This window comes from Delphinus delphis, chromosome 1 (genome assembly GCF_949987515.2).
Source record: "Delphinus delphis chromosome 1, mDelDel1.2, whole genome shotgun sequence".
Classification (NCBI taxonomy): Eukaryota; Metazoa; Chordata; class Mammalia; order Artiodactyla; family Delphinidae; genus Delphinus; species Delphinus delphis.
In genome coordinates, this window is record NC_082683.1 from 122,904,745 (window position 1) to 122,918,838 (window position 14,094).

Consider the following 14,094-nt stretch of genomic DNA (forward strand, 5'->3'; position numbering starts at 1 on the left):
TTCTGACCCTGAAAGCTCAGGCCTGCCCACGTATGGTCACCCCCAAATCCCCTTTAGCACGATGCACAGATCACGTAAAACTAACAGATGCTCACATCTGCCTCTCATCCTTCTGGCTGGATCAAACTGAGCCAGCTCCTTCTCGACATAGTATAGGACCTTCATGGAGTCTCTCTCTTTGTCAGCTTGGATCCGGTAACCTTTGCGAACTGTTGAGAAACAGACAAGAAGGTGAGGTGAAAAAAATCAGGAGAAGACAGCTTCCATTTATTTTACCAAGTAGAAAACATGGGTCCCACTAATAACAACTCTTTTTGAAATCACCCAGAAATCGTAACCTGTAGTTGTATATATGGAACCATACTTCAGATCCCCTTTATCAGATGGTTCCATTAGAATGGAGGATCGGCAGGTCAACAACAAAATTCTATTACAGTATATTTTTAGTCATTTGTTAACCTCTGCTTCCTACCTCCTGACCTCTTATAGCTCTACTTAAAGCTCATCTTCTCAAAGTTTGGGGGAGTACACTCACACTACAAAAAGACCACTCTCTAGACTAGGGCCGCAGATCACTCTACAGTCTGAGGTTCATACCTTCACCTGGTGGAAGCACATGTAGCTTTAAAACAGATACCCAAACGTCAGGGACCTTGACACAGGTGGCCTAAAAGCCTCTAGTTGCTTGGGAGATTGTGCAAAAATTCCATAACTAGGTGATGCATAAGAGCTAATATTAGATTGTAGGCTTTATACATATTAGTACAAAATAAAATGCAAAATACATGGATTACTATTATGGTTCCATTATTATTTCTTTAGCATTTTCCTCTTAGGAAAGGGATTACCATATTTTTGACATGATTAATTCAACCTGCTGCTATGTGGTTACAGGCAGGTGTTCTTTTCAGGGCTTAATAAAAAACAAAACCAAAGCATGAGAGATAATACCATCTCCTACATTCCCATCACTCATATTGTCAGGGGCAAAGGCTGTTGAAGCCCCAATGTCACTTATCAGTCGAGTCCAATACCAGCCCCAAGGGTGATCAGACACGGGCAGGTCCAATCTTCACAGATAAGAGAAAGAGAAAACAAGAAAGAGTGAAAGGAGTGGGATGGGGACAGAACAATAAGGGTAATAGACAACACTTAACTGGGCACTGAAATGTGCTAGGTCCTGTGCTAAATGCTCTACGTGGACATTGATTCCTCACAACTACGTAAGGAAGTTAACTGTTAGTAGCCACATTTCATGGTTGAGGACACTTTGGTTCAGAGAGGTTTTATAACTTGCTCAGGAATAAGTGGTAGTTCTGGGACCGGAACCATGTAGTCTGACTGAAGCCCAACCATACTGGGCATCTTGCCTCTCTGGAGTCTAGGAGCAGAGACAGTATGGAGAGATAGGAGAGGAAGACAAAAAGGAAGAGCCCAGAGTAGAAAATGCTCTTAGGTGTGCCATAGGCAGTGTCATCTGAGGCACGATCCTACCTGACAGCCCATCAGGACTGTACAGTGGGATGGAAGCAAATGACCCGCCTCCAATATTCTCTGTTCCCAGAGTAGGGCAAATACCATAAAGAAACCATACGACTGCATGCACCTCTGGAGAAAATCCTGCTTTCTGTACTCTGGTCATGTTACCCCGGCTGTGGACAGAGCCCCCCACACAAGCATGTACGTGGAAGATTAAAATATCTTCCACAGACTCTAATCACAGCCCTGGCATTGAAGATTGGGAAGACGCCCACACATCCATTTGCAGGTGCACTGGTTTTCTATATGAGAACAGGATGGGCAGTCCACATTCAGCTCCAATTGTGGAATTACTTAAAAAAAAATGAATGAATCTCAGCACACGCTTTTTAGTACACCTTCTCCCGGAGGTTAGATCCATGATCCGTATGCAGAAGCAATTATTAGCAGAAATGATTTTATTTATCAAGCTACACACTCTTCCATCTCTGCAGAGGTGTTTACATAGTACAGACAGTTCACTTAAAATGCAATTATCCCACGGAACTGCTATGTCTGTTCTGAGGCAGTTATGTCTGATGGATGAAACACAGGGCTGGGAAATGGGGAACTGGGCATCTTGTAGGCATGCCGCTGGATTTACTGAGGGACCTCAAATAAGTGGTGACCTATCCAGGACTCAGTTTTCATGTCTGTAAGATACAGCTAATACTTTTCACCTTTTAAATAATCTCATAGGGGAAAGACAAATATATAAACCAAAAAGAAAAAGAAAAAAGAAAGGAGACAACCAAGACCAAATCAGTGGCGCACTTTGAGTTCTCTGTAATTATTAGGGGCAGCTCAGATGACACCTCATCCAAAAGGCTTTCTTTTTCTCTAGCTAGAAAAGTTCTCTCCCTTCTCTCTCTATCCCACTCCTAACTTACAAATCATTTACTTTGAACTTTCATCATGGCCCTTAATATATTCTCATTGGTTTCAAATGATTTGTATAAATGTCTAATCTTCCCAAAGATTCTTGAGGGAAAAGACTGCTTATCATTCTAGCTCAGCGTAAAGCCCAGGATGGTGATCTATACACAGTATGCACTTAAATGTTTGCTTGAGCTGACTTGGTGCCAGCCTGGGGCTGGGGGTAGGGTTAATGCTTTCTTTAGAAACAGTATTTTCAGTAGTTTCCCTGTCTAGATTGTAAACTTCCTGAGGTCAAGGACAAATTCTCTCTGTTTATCTCTGCATCCTGAGCACCTAGCATAGAACCTGACACATTGCAGACACTCAAAACACATGTGTTTGTATGAATGAATGAATGAATGAAAATCAGGAATAAAAACTATATTACAGAGAATTACAAGTAAGGCAGAAAAGGCCATGTGATGGGTTTGTTGGAGAATTTTCACCAGGAAGGGGAAGGCTTGAATGGTAGCTTGAGGGAGCAGCAAGGTTTAGGTAAGTTTTGTTGTTTTGTTGATGATTATTTTTTAGTAAAGAAAATGAGCATGTTTATAGGCATTAGGGAAGGGTCTACTCTACCTGCAGCTGTGGCTTTATCTAGGTGTTCTTAATATGTGAAGCACTGTATGGCAAACATTCAGTAATACTGAGATAAAGGGGGGAAGAGTATTGCTATAGGAAACAATGTACCAACTGTCCCCTGGCAATGAGAGATGGCTGCCATCCTGAGCAACAGCTGGAAACTGCTCCCTTAACTGCAACTTGGACCGGCGCTTAGATTGCTTTCTGTGTCATTATAACAAATTGCACTCCTCATTACGAGACAGATTTGATCATGTATGCATACGTTATCATGCCCCTGCAAAGTTACAGTAACTCTTCACAGCCTCAAATGACAATGGCAGCTTCGCCTTTCAGTACTGGCATTGTAAAGAGACACCACTGTACTAGATCCTTTCAGCTTTGATTGCTAAGTCACACCAGCTCATGAGTTCAGAAATCTTAATCCCTCTACTTTGTCAAAAAGGACAGAGGCAGAGTACTTTAGAGGCATCATCCGTTTGGTTTCAGTAGCTAAAAAAGCTAGGCACTTCTCCCTTTAAGAGGCGTTGGTTTTCCTCTTTTAATTGAAAGCTGTATATTCGATGGGTGGCACGCTATAACTAATTCTCTCATCGTGGTAGAACCTGGCTCTGTGTCACGTATATGCTCAGGAGCACAGAAAACCCTTCTTGATCCCTCCAAGCAGATGAGACTTTTCCTTCTCTGAGCTGGCATCAGAGAACAGTCTTATCATAGGCTCCTTTCTATTTGTCACTCAGTTGATTTCCATTCACAAGCCCCCAGAAACCACTCTGCTGGACCATAAACTCCTTGAGAGATTTGTACGCATTCATTAAAGTTTTCTTGATTTGAAAACAAATAGAATGGTGTCAAGCCGATTTTTATCTGTAATTTGTCTGAAGATCAGAGAACTCTCTGATGTGTGGTGATATTTTAATAAGAAATGTACTACATTATTGGCCAAAGACCAGCATTTTTTGGAAAATGACTTTTTTCCTGGTGATATTTCAGTTTAGGGTCGATGGGTGATTTATTTCTCTTTTGAAGTTCAGTCTGGTCCAAGTCCTTTGGTTGGTGTGGATTTTCATACTTCAGCTCCTCTAATTTATTAGCCTTGCCAACTTTGATTTTTACTGGAGAGGGACTATTGGGATATTCATTTTGATGCCAAGCTATAATGTCAAAAATTCTTATTGTTAAAAGATTTGAGTTGATACTTCTGACCCAATTAAGGCTCAACTATTTTTCAGCTAATTTCCCCTTTAAAGCCAAATCCGATTTGTAAAACTTGCAAAAGAAGTCTGTAAGGCAGATATCCATGGATATAGCCTTGTTCTTCCCGTCCTATCTTAATAAGCTAAGGAAGGCTGTTTATGGATAATGGAACAGCTGCCAGATTCCACCCCCAGGGTGACAGCAGCTCAGTTGTGGGAGAAGTGATGCTTAAAATTTGCATATTCTCTGTATACATACAGTAGGCATATATATAGACACACATCCTTATTAGTTTGAAAAATGACATTTCAGAACCCTACTTGCCTATTCAATTCTTTTGCAAGAAGGATGAGTGGAGACCAGGTAGATGTGAAAATAAAATGGATTCAAGCAAGGGAAAAGATAATTGCATTAATCAAGGTGGGAGATGATGGTGGCAATGACTAGGATAGTTGAGTAGAGATGGACCAATTCAAGGTTATTTTGAGGTCCAATCTGAAGGACTTGGTGACCAGTTGGATGAGAGAAGTGAGGGAGAGGAAGAGATAAGGATCAAGCCCCTGCTTCTGGTTTGGGCTACTAAGTAGATAACGGTGCCATCCACCGAAAATAAGAAACGTAGGAGTTGGTTTGAGGTTGAGAAACAGCAGATTAATTCCATTTCCTAGATAGATGTTGAGCTGGAAATGCCTGTAGTACATTAAGGTGGGTATGTTCAGAAGGCAGGTGGATATATGGGACTGAGGAACAGGAGAGAGGATGGAGATAAAGACTGGCAGTCATCAGCATATAGATGATGACTGACGCCATGGACTAGATACGATTCCCCAGGGAGAGGACCTTGCACAAACAGGAGCACCAGCATCTGGGGGATGTGCAGAGAAAGAACAGCCAGCATATAGTGAAAACGGTAGGAAAAACTCCAAAGTACAGTGTTGAGGAGGGCAAAGAAATATGAGTGCGTTGTCAGGGGTGGTAAGTGCTTTTGAGAAGTCAAGGGGGCAAGCTTTGAGAAGCATCCATTCGAGTTAGCAATAAGGCGATCTTGGCAAGCGCTGGTCTTTAGAGTGGTGAAAGCAATAGCAAGACAGAAGTTAGTTGAGGAGAGGAAATGGAGACATTAAAGATTCAAAACTCTATCAAGGAGCTTGGCTGTGAAGAGGATAACGTGGATAGGGAAGTAGCATCAGAGGACTATAGGGTTTTTGCAAATTGTTGTATTTTAATGGGAGAGATCCGAGTGTGTTCTGAACGCTGATAGGAAGGAAAGGAGAGATCCGAGTGTGTTCTGAACGCTGATAGGAAGGAAAGGCTAAAGACGTGAGGTGGGAATGGGGTGGGGTATGGAGATTCAGCAAAGAGAGAACCTTGACAAAGCTGAAGGGGATGGCCCCAGAGCAGGACAGGAGGAGACAGTCATCTTTTTTTGTAACACAGGTAACAAACACACATAGCAGGTAGCCGCTATGAAGAATGGGAGAAGGAATCAGGGTGCCTCTTACCTCTTGCCCATTCGGTAACTAACTGGCTATACTATAGGTAGCTCATCAAAGATGTCTTTTCAACTACACGGAGTGTTCAAAAGAGTATTGTGTACAAATGTAATCTGAAAAATTACTGTTGCTAGATGATTACCCTAAAATTGAAGTAGCATAAAAATAAAAAATAGGCTAAATTTACATCTTTATAAATCAGCATCTCTTAACACTTGTGACATTCTTTAAAGGACAATCTATATGGAACCGTGGCTTAAGCCACTTTTCTTAAAGGAGAAATAGCCAAATGCCATCAGTAATTCTGGCCACGGTACCATGAGTACAGAAATGTGCCCAGTGAGGATCATGAAGAACTCACTCCTGACTCGACGAGCCAGAAAATGATAACATGAGCCAGACTAGCTTGGCCGGCGCTGGTTGTGCATTCTCCCCTTTTCCCCTGCTGACAGAATCCTGACTTTGTTCATTTCCAAGGTGAATAGGTATTGTGGCCTAAGAGATGAGTCTTGGTTGGTCCAAGCCAATCTGGTTTAGGAATGGAGACAGGACACAATTCTTGCCAATAAAATGACATGGAGAAGTCTGCTGGAAGGGGAAGAGGCTTCTGGAAAAGTTTTCCTCACTCTTGAGAAAAGGAGCACAAGGAAGGAGCATAACTTTTCTGTCTCTGAATGCATTTAGCATCTGGGACGCTGGCAGTCATTATGGAATCTGGAGGGGAGCCAGCCCGGGAGGACAGAGGATGCACTCGGGATGCCAGAACAGAAGACGGAAAGAACTAGGTCCTACAGTGATGCCACCTGAACTGTTCCATTAACCAAGCCCAGAACCACCTTACCTTGGAATTTCCTGCTATGTGAAATAATTTTTTTTTCTATTTTTTAAGCCACTTCTAATTGCAGTTGCTTAGTATCGCAGGATGGAGCCCAAATGCCTGAACTGCATATGCAAAAGCAGGAACTGGAAACAGGCTGAAGACAGGAGAGAAGAAGTATTTGCCATTCTATGAATAAGAGTCATTTTATTATGAGAATCCATTCAATAAAAAGTAAGAGGGAAAGGGTTCTGATGGGAAGGAAGGAGACAGAAGATTGGGGGGGAAAGGCAAGCTGCAAACAGAGCATGAGACAAGTCCTATTAATGCCTCTTTTGCCCACTCCATCCTTTGGGGAAATGGACTGTATTGTATTTATCTCTCTAATACCCTGTGTGTCCTTGATCATTAACTTTTACTTCTCAGTCTGTGACTCATTCCCAGTCTCAGACATCAGAATCCTGCTAATAGTTCCTGAGAGAGAAAAAACACAAATACCAATTACTCACTGAGGATATCCACTCCTTCCAGGGTGGAGCATTGACAGTTCATTAAATGGACTAGACATTCTTCCCTGCTCCCCACTGAAGGCTGTCCAGATACCTCCAGGGGAGAAATGTCTGTTTCATCAACCCTAGCGGCTCATTCACACCTAGGGATTTAAAAATCACCTCCTAAACATACACAGTTCTAACGTTTACTACTCTGTAGTCCTGTTCAGATGCCTCCAGTAGGCTACATTTTAATGTCTCTGTACTCCTCTACCCCTGCCTATAATCTCGAATCCATCATGCCCTCAGTGCGGCTAATCTTCATCCAAATAAACTCTCCTTACCAGTTACCTCATTTCTGTCTAGGATAGGCACCACTAGACAACTGGGCTCATTTTGAAGCCTCCGAACATCTAACTGCTTGCTCTTTCAAAGCATCTCTCAGATTCGTCCACTCATTTCAACGCCCGTTGTCTCCATCATAATCCAGACACTCACATGTCCCACTTCAATCACACCTCAGCTCAAGGTCTCTGATTCTACTCTCTCCTACTTACCACGTGCTTTGTCAACATGTCACCTCTCCACTCAGGAACCTGCCTGCAGTGGATCTCATTTGCTATGGCACCAAGCCCCAGCTCTTCTGGGAGGGGTTTCAAGGCCCTCCCTAATCTGGCTCCACCATATTCTTCCACTGTCTTGCAGTCAGACAGACAAGCTAGACACTGTCAAATACACACACTGTGTTCTTTTAGCTCCGGGCTTCCACCATGCTGGCCTGTGTGTCTCTGCTTTCCTAATCCTTCTCATTCCTCTAGGCCCATCTCTAATCTCCCCTCTTCCCTGAAGACTTTGTAACCATCCCAGCTCTTTCTCCTTCGAACTGCCAGTACCATACACTTTAGCATCTAACTGTCCCACTAAAGGTCCATTTTCTTTCCCTGGCTGGGCCACACTGCTTGTTAGACAAACCTTGTCCTACACGTCTGAGTGTTCCTCACAGTACCTGGTAGAGTCCTGAGCACTAGGTAGGGAAGAGATAACTATTTATTAATTGAATGATCAACATGCAAGGGGTACACCTTGCCTCTTTTTCTTATAATTTTAGTTATTGAGGAGCCTGGGAAGAAAGCAAGGGGCAGCTATGTCCTGCAGCCCTTGGAAAGCCTGGCACGCATTCCAGGAGATATCTGACAAAGCTGGCAGGCTCCCGTTTCCAGAATGGAGATAATCATTGTCCAAAGAAGCGTCACTGAACAGATGGTTCTCAGCAGCAAGGAACCAGAGTGGAAGCCAGACAGGAGCATGGGGCAGGGCAGTCGGGAACTAGATTTACCACTGTGGCTTCCTCCAGTGGAGTCACTTGGTGCCAGGGGAGGTGGATGCGGCTTGTCCATCAGCACGCCAGATGCGGGGGCTCCTCCCAAGGGGACAGAGGGGATGGAGTAAGGGCCGGGGACACCGGAGACAGAGGGAGGGTACCCGGCCTTTGCTGCTTTCCCTGCTTCATACACTGTGGAGGGAGATGAAGAGCAAGAGAGATTACATCATCCCACCCTCCACAACCCTCACACCAAAAATTCCTGAGGGTGTGCTTAAGGGAGCTCCTGGATGTATGCGCGGGCGTGTGTGCGTGTGTGTGTGAGTGTGTGTGTGTGTTCTACTAGTCCTGAATTGATTCATCGGAACCCCTCTCCCCCACTCTCTTGGACTCCTCCAGCGATGACATAAGGAATTACAGTGTTTAGTAGTACCTGGCAACTGAGTAATTAAGCAGTGCTGGGAGCTGTCACAGCAGCCTCCCCTGTGACAGCAGCAGCCCACTCTTAACCATGTTGCTGTAGGCTGCCTCAGCCCCTCTGGAGGAGGCCTAGCACTGGGTTGCCCAGAGCTGCTTCCAGGAGGCTCCCAACCTCTTCTAGAGAGGCAAAGCCAGCTATGTGCTGACACACGGCCCCGCTCTGTGAGCTCAAAAGCAGAGCAGACAATCTGACTCCTCGCGTGGAAACTGCTGTGTTCCTAAGGATATGAAAGATATACATTGTGTCTCTCTCCTTCAAGATGTTTATGGCAGGGTGCCAAACTTACTGCCTATATGGGCTTGGCCAGGGAGGTAAAATTGTGAATGCCCAAAGGAGCACTAGTTCCTTTGTGGACCATTTTGTCATAGGAGTAAATACAACTCATCTGTGTCTGGATGGGACCCAAAGGCTGTGGTTTGCACACGCTGTTGGTAAAAAGGAGGAGTTCTCTGCACGCACGAGGCATGATCAGAGAAGGTTTTCTCTAGTTTGGATGCCCAAGGAGAGGGCAAAAGCCTTACCCCGCAACCTCACCATCCTGAACCTGCCCTTCCTTTCAGCAATAGTGTCAGTGAGGATTCCAAATGCAGGGGTGATAGGTGTAAATCAGAAGCATGGAGAGGTGCCTGTAGGTGAGAAGGCAAACAAGAATGGTCATCTCAGGAAGCTGGGGGCTCCCAGCAGAGGAGAGTCTGGAACGATCGCTTTTGGGGTGGAAGGAGAGGCGGTGGAGAAGGCGCTCAGGGCACATAGCTGTCTGATGGCGAGGTGACATTTCTTTTGATCACTCTACATCTCCACACTCATCACTCTACTCACAGGCCTGCGGGCAGCAGCAGGAATCTGGGCAACATGGGCAGCGGATGTAGCAACAGCAGCTGTGAGGACAGCACTGGCACCAGCAGATCCCCACCAGGACGAAGAAGAGGAAGACTCCCAGGGTCACCAGGCCAACAAACACCCACTCTGGAAGGACGCACAGAGAAACCCACACTCGAGGCGGCCCCCCGCCGGGACAGGCCCCCTCTCACCAGTGCCTCCCTGTGAGATGAGTGAGTGGGAGGGACCTGGGGGAAGACAGTATCTCATAACAGGGCACGGAGCCCGCAGACTAAGGAGGAACTCTGAGAGTGAGAAGTGCAGACCCTCCCAGGGCTGGGGCGTGGACAGCAAGGAAGGTTACCGGGGTCATACTGAGCACACATAATGACCAGTACAAAGTGATGCGGGAGGTTCAGGGCCCCTTCCTGGAAAAAGGGCTTACCTTACCAACTGTAGTGTAAGAACACCTATGGGACAAGAGCAGAGATTCCTGGCTAGGTAGAGGGGAGCTTTGCTTCCTGAGCTATTAAATGGTGGGTTCTGTGAATTCGTATGTTTTGTAGCCAAGTTAATCTTGTCCCTAAAAGTGTTAAGTCCTGAGAAAAAGTTCTCTGTGTCTAGATGGTCTAAATCAGAACATATTTAGGTGGTCCATGTCCCTTGTGTATTCATCTGTTTTCCCTACTGAATGCCTCTTAACATCTTTCCTGTACTCAGCATCAGTGCTGAGATCAAAACCCTTTGCTAAAGAAAACTAGAGACTTAGGCTCCGAAGAGAAGATCCTGTCCCTGTTCCCCAAGAATGGTTTGATCACACTCCAGCTGACCGCGCTACACAGCCAGCATGACCACGGACTAAAGTGGCTCAGGACTGGGATGACTGGGAAGGCTCTCACGTGTATATCTGACCATGTTTGTTAACGTCTGCTATTTTCACTGCTCTGCCAGAGGCTGAACGTGAATTTAATTCATTTGCCCATCCAAGAGATTAAGAGAAAGGAAACCAATCCATCTGGCTTAGTTAAAAATGACTGTGGCCCTGGAGTGACCTGATGTCATGCTTTTGGGACTTGGCTATAGGATCCAATGTCCCACTGCGGGGGCGGGGGGGGGGCCTGGGAAGGACTGGAATGAGCCATGATTTCCTTTCAAAGCAAAAGATTAAAGCAATTCATTTTGATTGAAAACCATCTACCAAAAATCCCTTTGCAATCAACTTCAAGTACACATTGTTTTGTTTGAATTTTAGTTATTAAATATTCCTTCAGTGAAATGGAACATTCAGTTGGAGCTTGCGAATATGCTATTTTGGTTATGTAAAGGGTTTTGTGATCATGATAAAGTTATTTGACCTTTGTCTAGAACATAATTTCCTCAGGGAGGAAACAAACAACTTACGTTTCCTGAATGGTCCTCCTCACTCACCCATCAGAAATACATTCAAAATAACCAGGTCACCCTCTATTCAGGAAGTGAGAAGGCCTTGTACCCAGCTAGAATGTTCTGGAGAACATTTTTGCTGAGGACAGTAGATAGATGAGGGCTTTGGCCTGTGCCTTAGCACTGACATAATAACACAATGCGGCCTGAGATAGATATGGGCCCTGAGGATTAGATGAGAGGTGTGGTATGGTGGCTACAACTTGGGTCAGGCAGTCAAGGATAAAAGACTGGCAGGTTCCCTTGGAGAAACAAAGAATGTTATCCATGAAAGGATTCTTGGAGTCAAAAGGGAGAGAAATTCGGGAGACCAGGACCAGATATGAAAAATACAGTAACTTTTCCTTGGGACTGTGGGATATAACATCTAGTATGAAGCAATGCAGTGTAACAGTGTTTTTTTTGTGATGAGCAAATGTGTACAAATTGATGGAACTCTGGATAAGGCGGATCACCAAGAAATATCTATTTGCGTCCTTGGGATCGACATCGGTGAAAAGAATGTCTGTATTTGGGTTGGCCAGCTCATGGGAAAGGATCAGGAGAATTCACGGAAGAATAATTAGTGAAGCTCAACTGTGAAGACTCTGCATGCTCCTTAAAACCTGAATCAAGTCAAAACCAATCGCCAGGATTATCTTGTTTCTCTCTTTTGCTCTCAGTTATTAAGCAGCTCTTAACCCTTTGGCAGAAGCTCTCCAAAGCAAGGCTGAATCATATCCTTTCCTATTCCCTGCCTTTGGTTATGTCCTCTCCCATAGTTCATTCTTGTTTCTCTCTAATCCTCCTTCCACGATGGGCTATAGTGCAGCATCAAACTGATGTTGGCTTGTCTAGCTGGTATGTCCAACAGAAGCTACATAAAAAGACAGAGGTGTACATTCGGTGCAGGTGTCCTTGAGATAGGGTCCATGGACCCCAGGGACTTAGGGGGCCAAGCAGCCCCTGAAATTGTATACAAAGCAATGTAGATCTCTAAATGTGTACTTTTCAAGGGAGGAGGGGTGCATAGCTTTCATAAGGTTTGAAAAAATGTTTTGATAAAGTTATAAAAGGCAATTCAGAGTAACATGGTTGTACACTAATGAATGGGTAAACATAAAACTTAGGGAATAAGGAATTCCGATTAATAACCACTCCGTTAAGGATACTTATAGCTATCTGGGTGCAGCTGAGATACTGAGATTGCGAAAAGGCCTGCATACCTGACACTGAAGGACTGGGTCCCCATCTCAGCCTATTTTTAATTACCATTATTCTTTTAGGGCCTAGTAACAGGAGAAATACAATTTGAAGGCTCTTCCAATGGGCTTAATTTCATCCTGGAGAATACCACAGACATATATAGACAAATGTACAAATAAATTAAAGGAGCAATTAGTAACTAATGCAGAAGCAAGACAGATGGAGGGATAGCAAATTAAGCAAATACAGAGTTAAATGACTGAATACCTGGCATAATCTCCACAGCAAAACTGGGCAAGAGATCAGCAAGCAGCCCTGTCCTGCCTAAAAGAAGTGGAAGGAAAAGAAGAAGTAAAGAGGTTACTCCAAAGGAAAAACACAGCCTGAAGCCTAGCTCCAGTTAGCACCATCCCTACATGGGGCCATTGATCCATGCTGTCTGTGTTCTGAGATGCACGTCACCAAGGCTGGGCTCAGTCAAGAGAATGAGCTTCTCCATCAATCTTTGGCAGCCATCTAAGAACTCTGCACCTAAACCAGGCAGAAGCAGAAACAGACATTTCTCTCCAACTATTATAGAAGGAGGAAATCTCTGCTTCAAATATGAAAAAAACCTGCTTGAGCAGACTGACATATACCATCTCCATTCATTTATACATCCTACTCCACGTATATTATTGGAAAGTCAAACCCGTCTGTATCCAAACGTTCAACCTACATTTTCGTACATCCATACACAGTCCCATGTCCATATAAAAACAAAAGTACATATTTGGTTTTAACTCAGAATTATCTCCCTACATGATTCTATTTATAGCCTAAAGATATTTCAATGATTAAAGTTTTCAAAGGCAAGGAAATGATAAAGCTAGATCAGTTATACGCTCTTCGACACTCCTTCTGGCTTCAGAAATATTCTGTACATATGTATATGGTACGGCTTTTCCATACGGCACCCACAGCTGGCATGGTATGGACCCAAGAGCCTTCTGCGTGATATGGCACAGAAGCTTAAGGGCTGGTGTCAGAACAGGTGCCCCTCGGGGCTCTGAGAAGCAAAGAGCTGTGCAGGAAACAACACACTGGAAGAGGTTGGGGAGGAGGTTAGTCCTTTTAAAAACTAGCCCGGTTTATATAGAAAGAAGTGCTGAATGCTTCCACCACGTTCTCATATCCACGTAAATATAAAGGCTGTAATAGGACTTCTGCCCTGTACCAGGTTCTCTCTATCACAGTGCAGCCTCGCTAAGAAACAAGTTGCACTAGGAAACAACTAGCAAACTCGCTTCCTTTGAGGCTTGTGATGGCAAAAGGTCACTATGGTTCCTAAGCCTGCAACCGAATCTTACTTCACTTATGGGCATGACATACGCTTCTAGCACAGCTCTGTCCAGTAGAAATATAATGTGAGCGACCAGTAATTTTAGCTTTTCTAGTAATCACATTAAAATAGTTTTTTTTTTAAAAAAAGATGAAATTACCTTCATAATATTTTTACTTGTACCAATGTAGCCAAAATATTAATACTTCAAAGGCTCTGTAGCCACACATCACTATTAGAAAACACATCTCTAGGGGTCTGGTCTCTTTGGTTCATTAGAAAACTTTTCCTGTTGAAGTTTGTTGAGGTGCATTAGAGAAAAAGTTACCCATGTGTGTGGTTTATATTTTGAGTCTAAAGGTCATAGTTGGTCACTGATCCTCTCCTCTATCAAATCACCCCATAGAAAAGCAGCTCTGACAAAAGTCAAAGAAAAAGAAGTTCTTCCGAGGCGCTAGGAGAGGATGCTGCAGCAGGGGCAAGGTGTTAGGGAGTCAGGTAAAAGGGC

At 44.2% G+C, this 14,094-nt stretch overlaps 1 protein-coding gene across 3 annotated transcripts in view; it reads right to left on the bottom strand.

Annotated features, from left to right (window-relative positions):
- The window catches only part of ILDR2 (immunoglobulin like domain containing receptor 2), a 56,308-nt gene that overhangs the window by 8,620 nt on the left and 33,594 nt on the right, over nt 1–14,094 (bottom strand). The window contains exons 4-7 of one of the 3 annotated variants that reach the window (XM_060033458.1): nt 12,533–12,589; nt 9,638–9,784; nt 8,353–8,529; nt 96–209 (exon numbers count right to left, since the gene is read on the bottom strand). In XM_060033458.1, the coding sequence (XP_059889441.1) occupies nt 96–209; nt 8,353–8,529; nt 9,638–9,784; nt 12,533–12,589 (495 nt within the window). The remainder of the gene's footprint in view (nt 1–95; nt 210–8,352; nt 8,530–9,637; nt 9,785–12,532; nt 12,590–14,094) is intronic. The other 2 variants (XM_060033459.1, XM_060033460.1) reach the window with 2 other exon arrangements.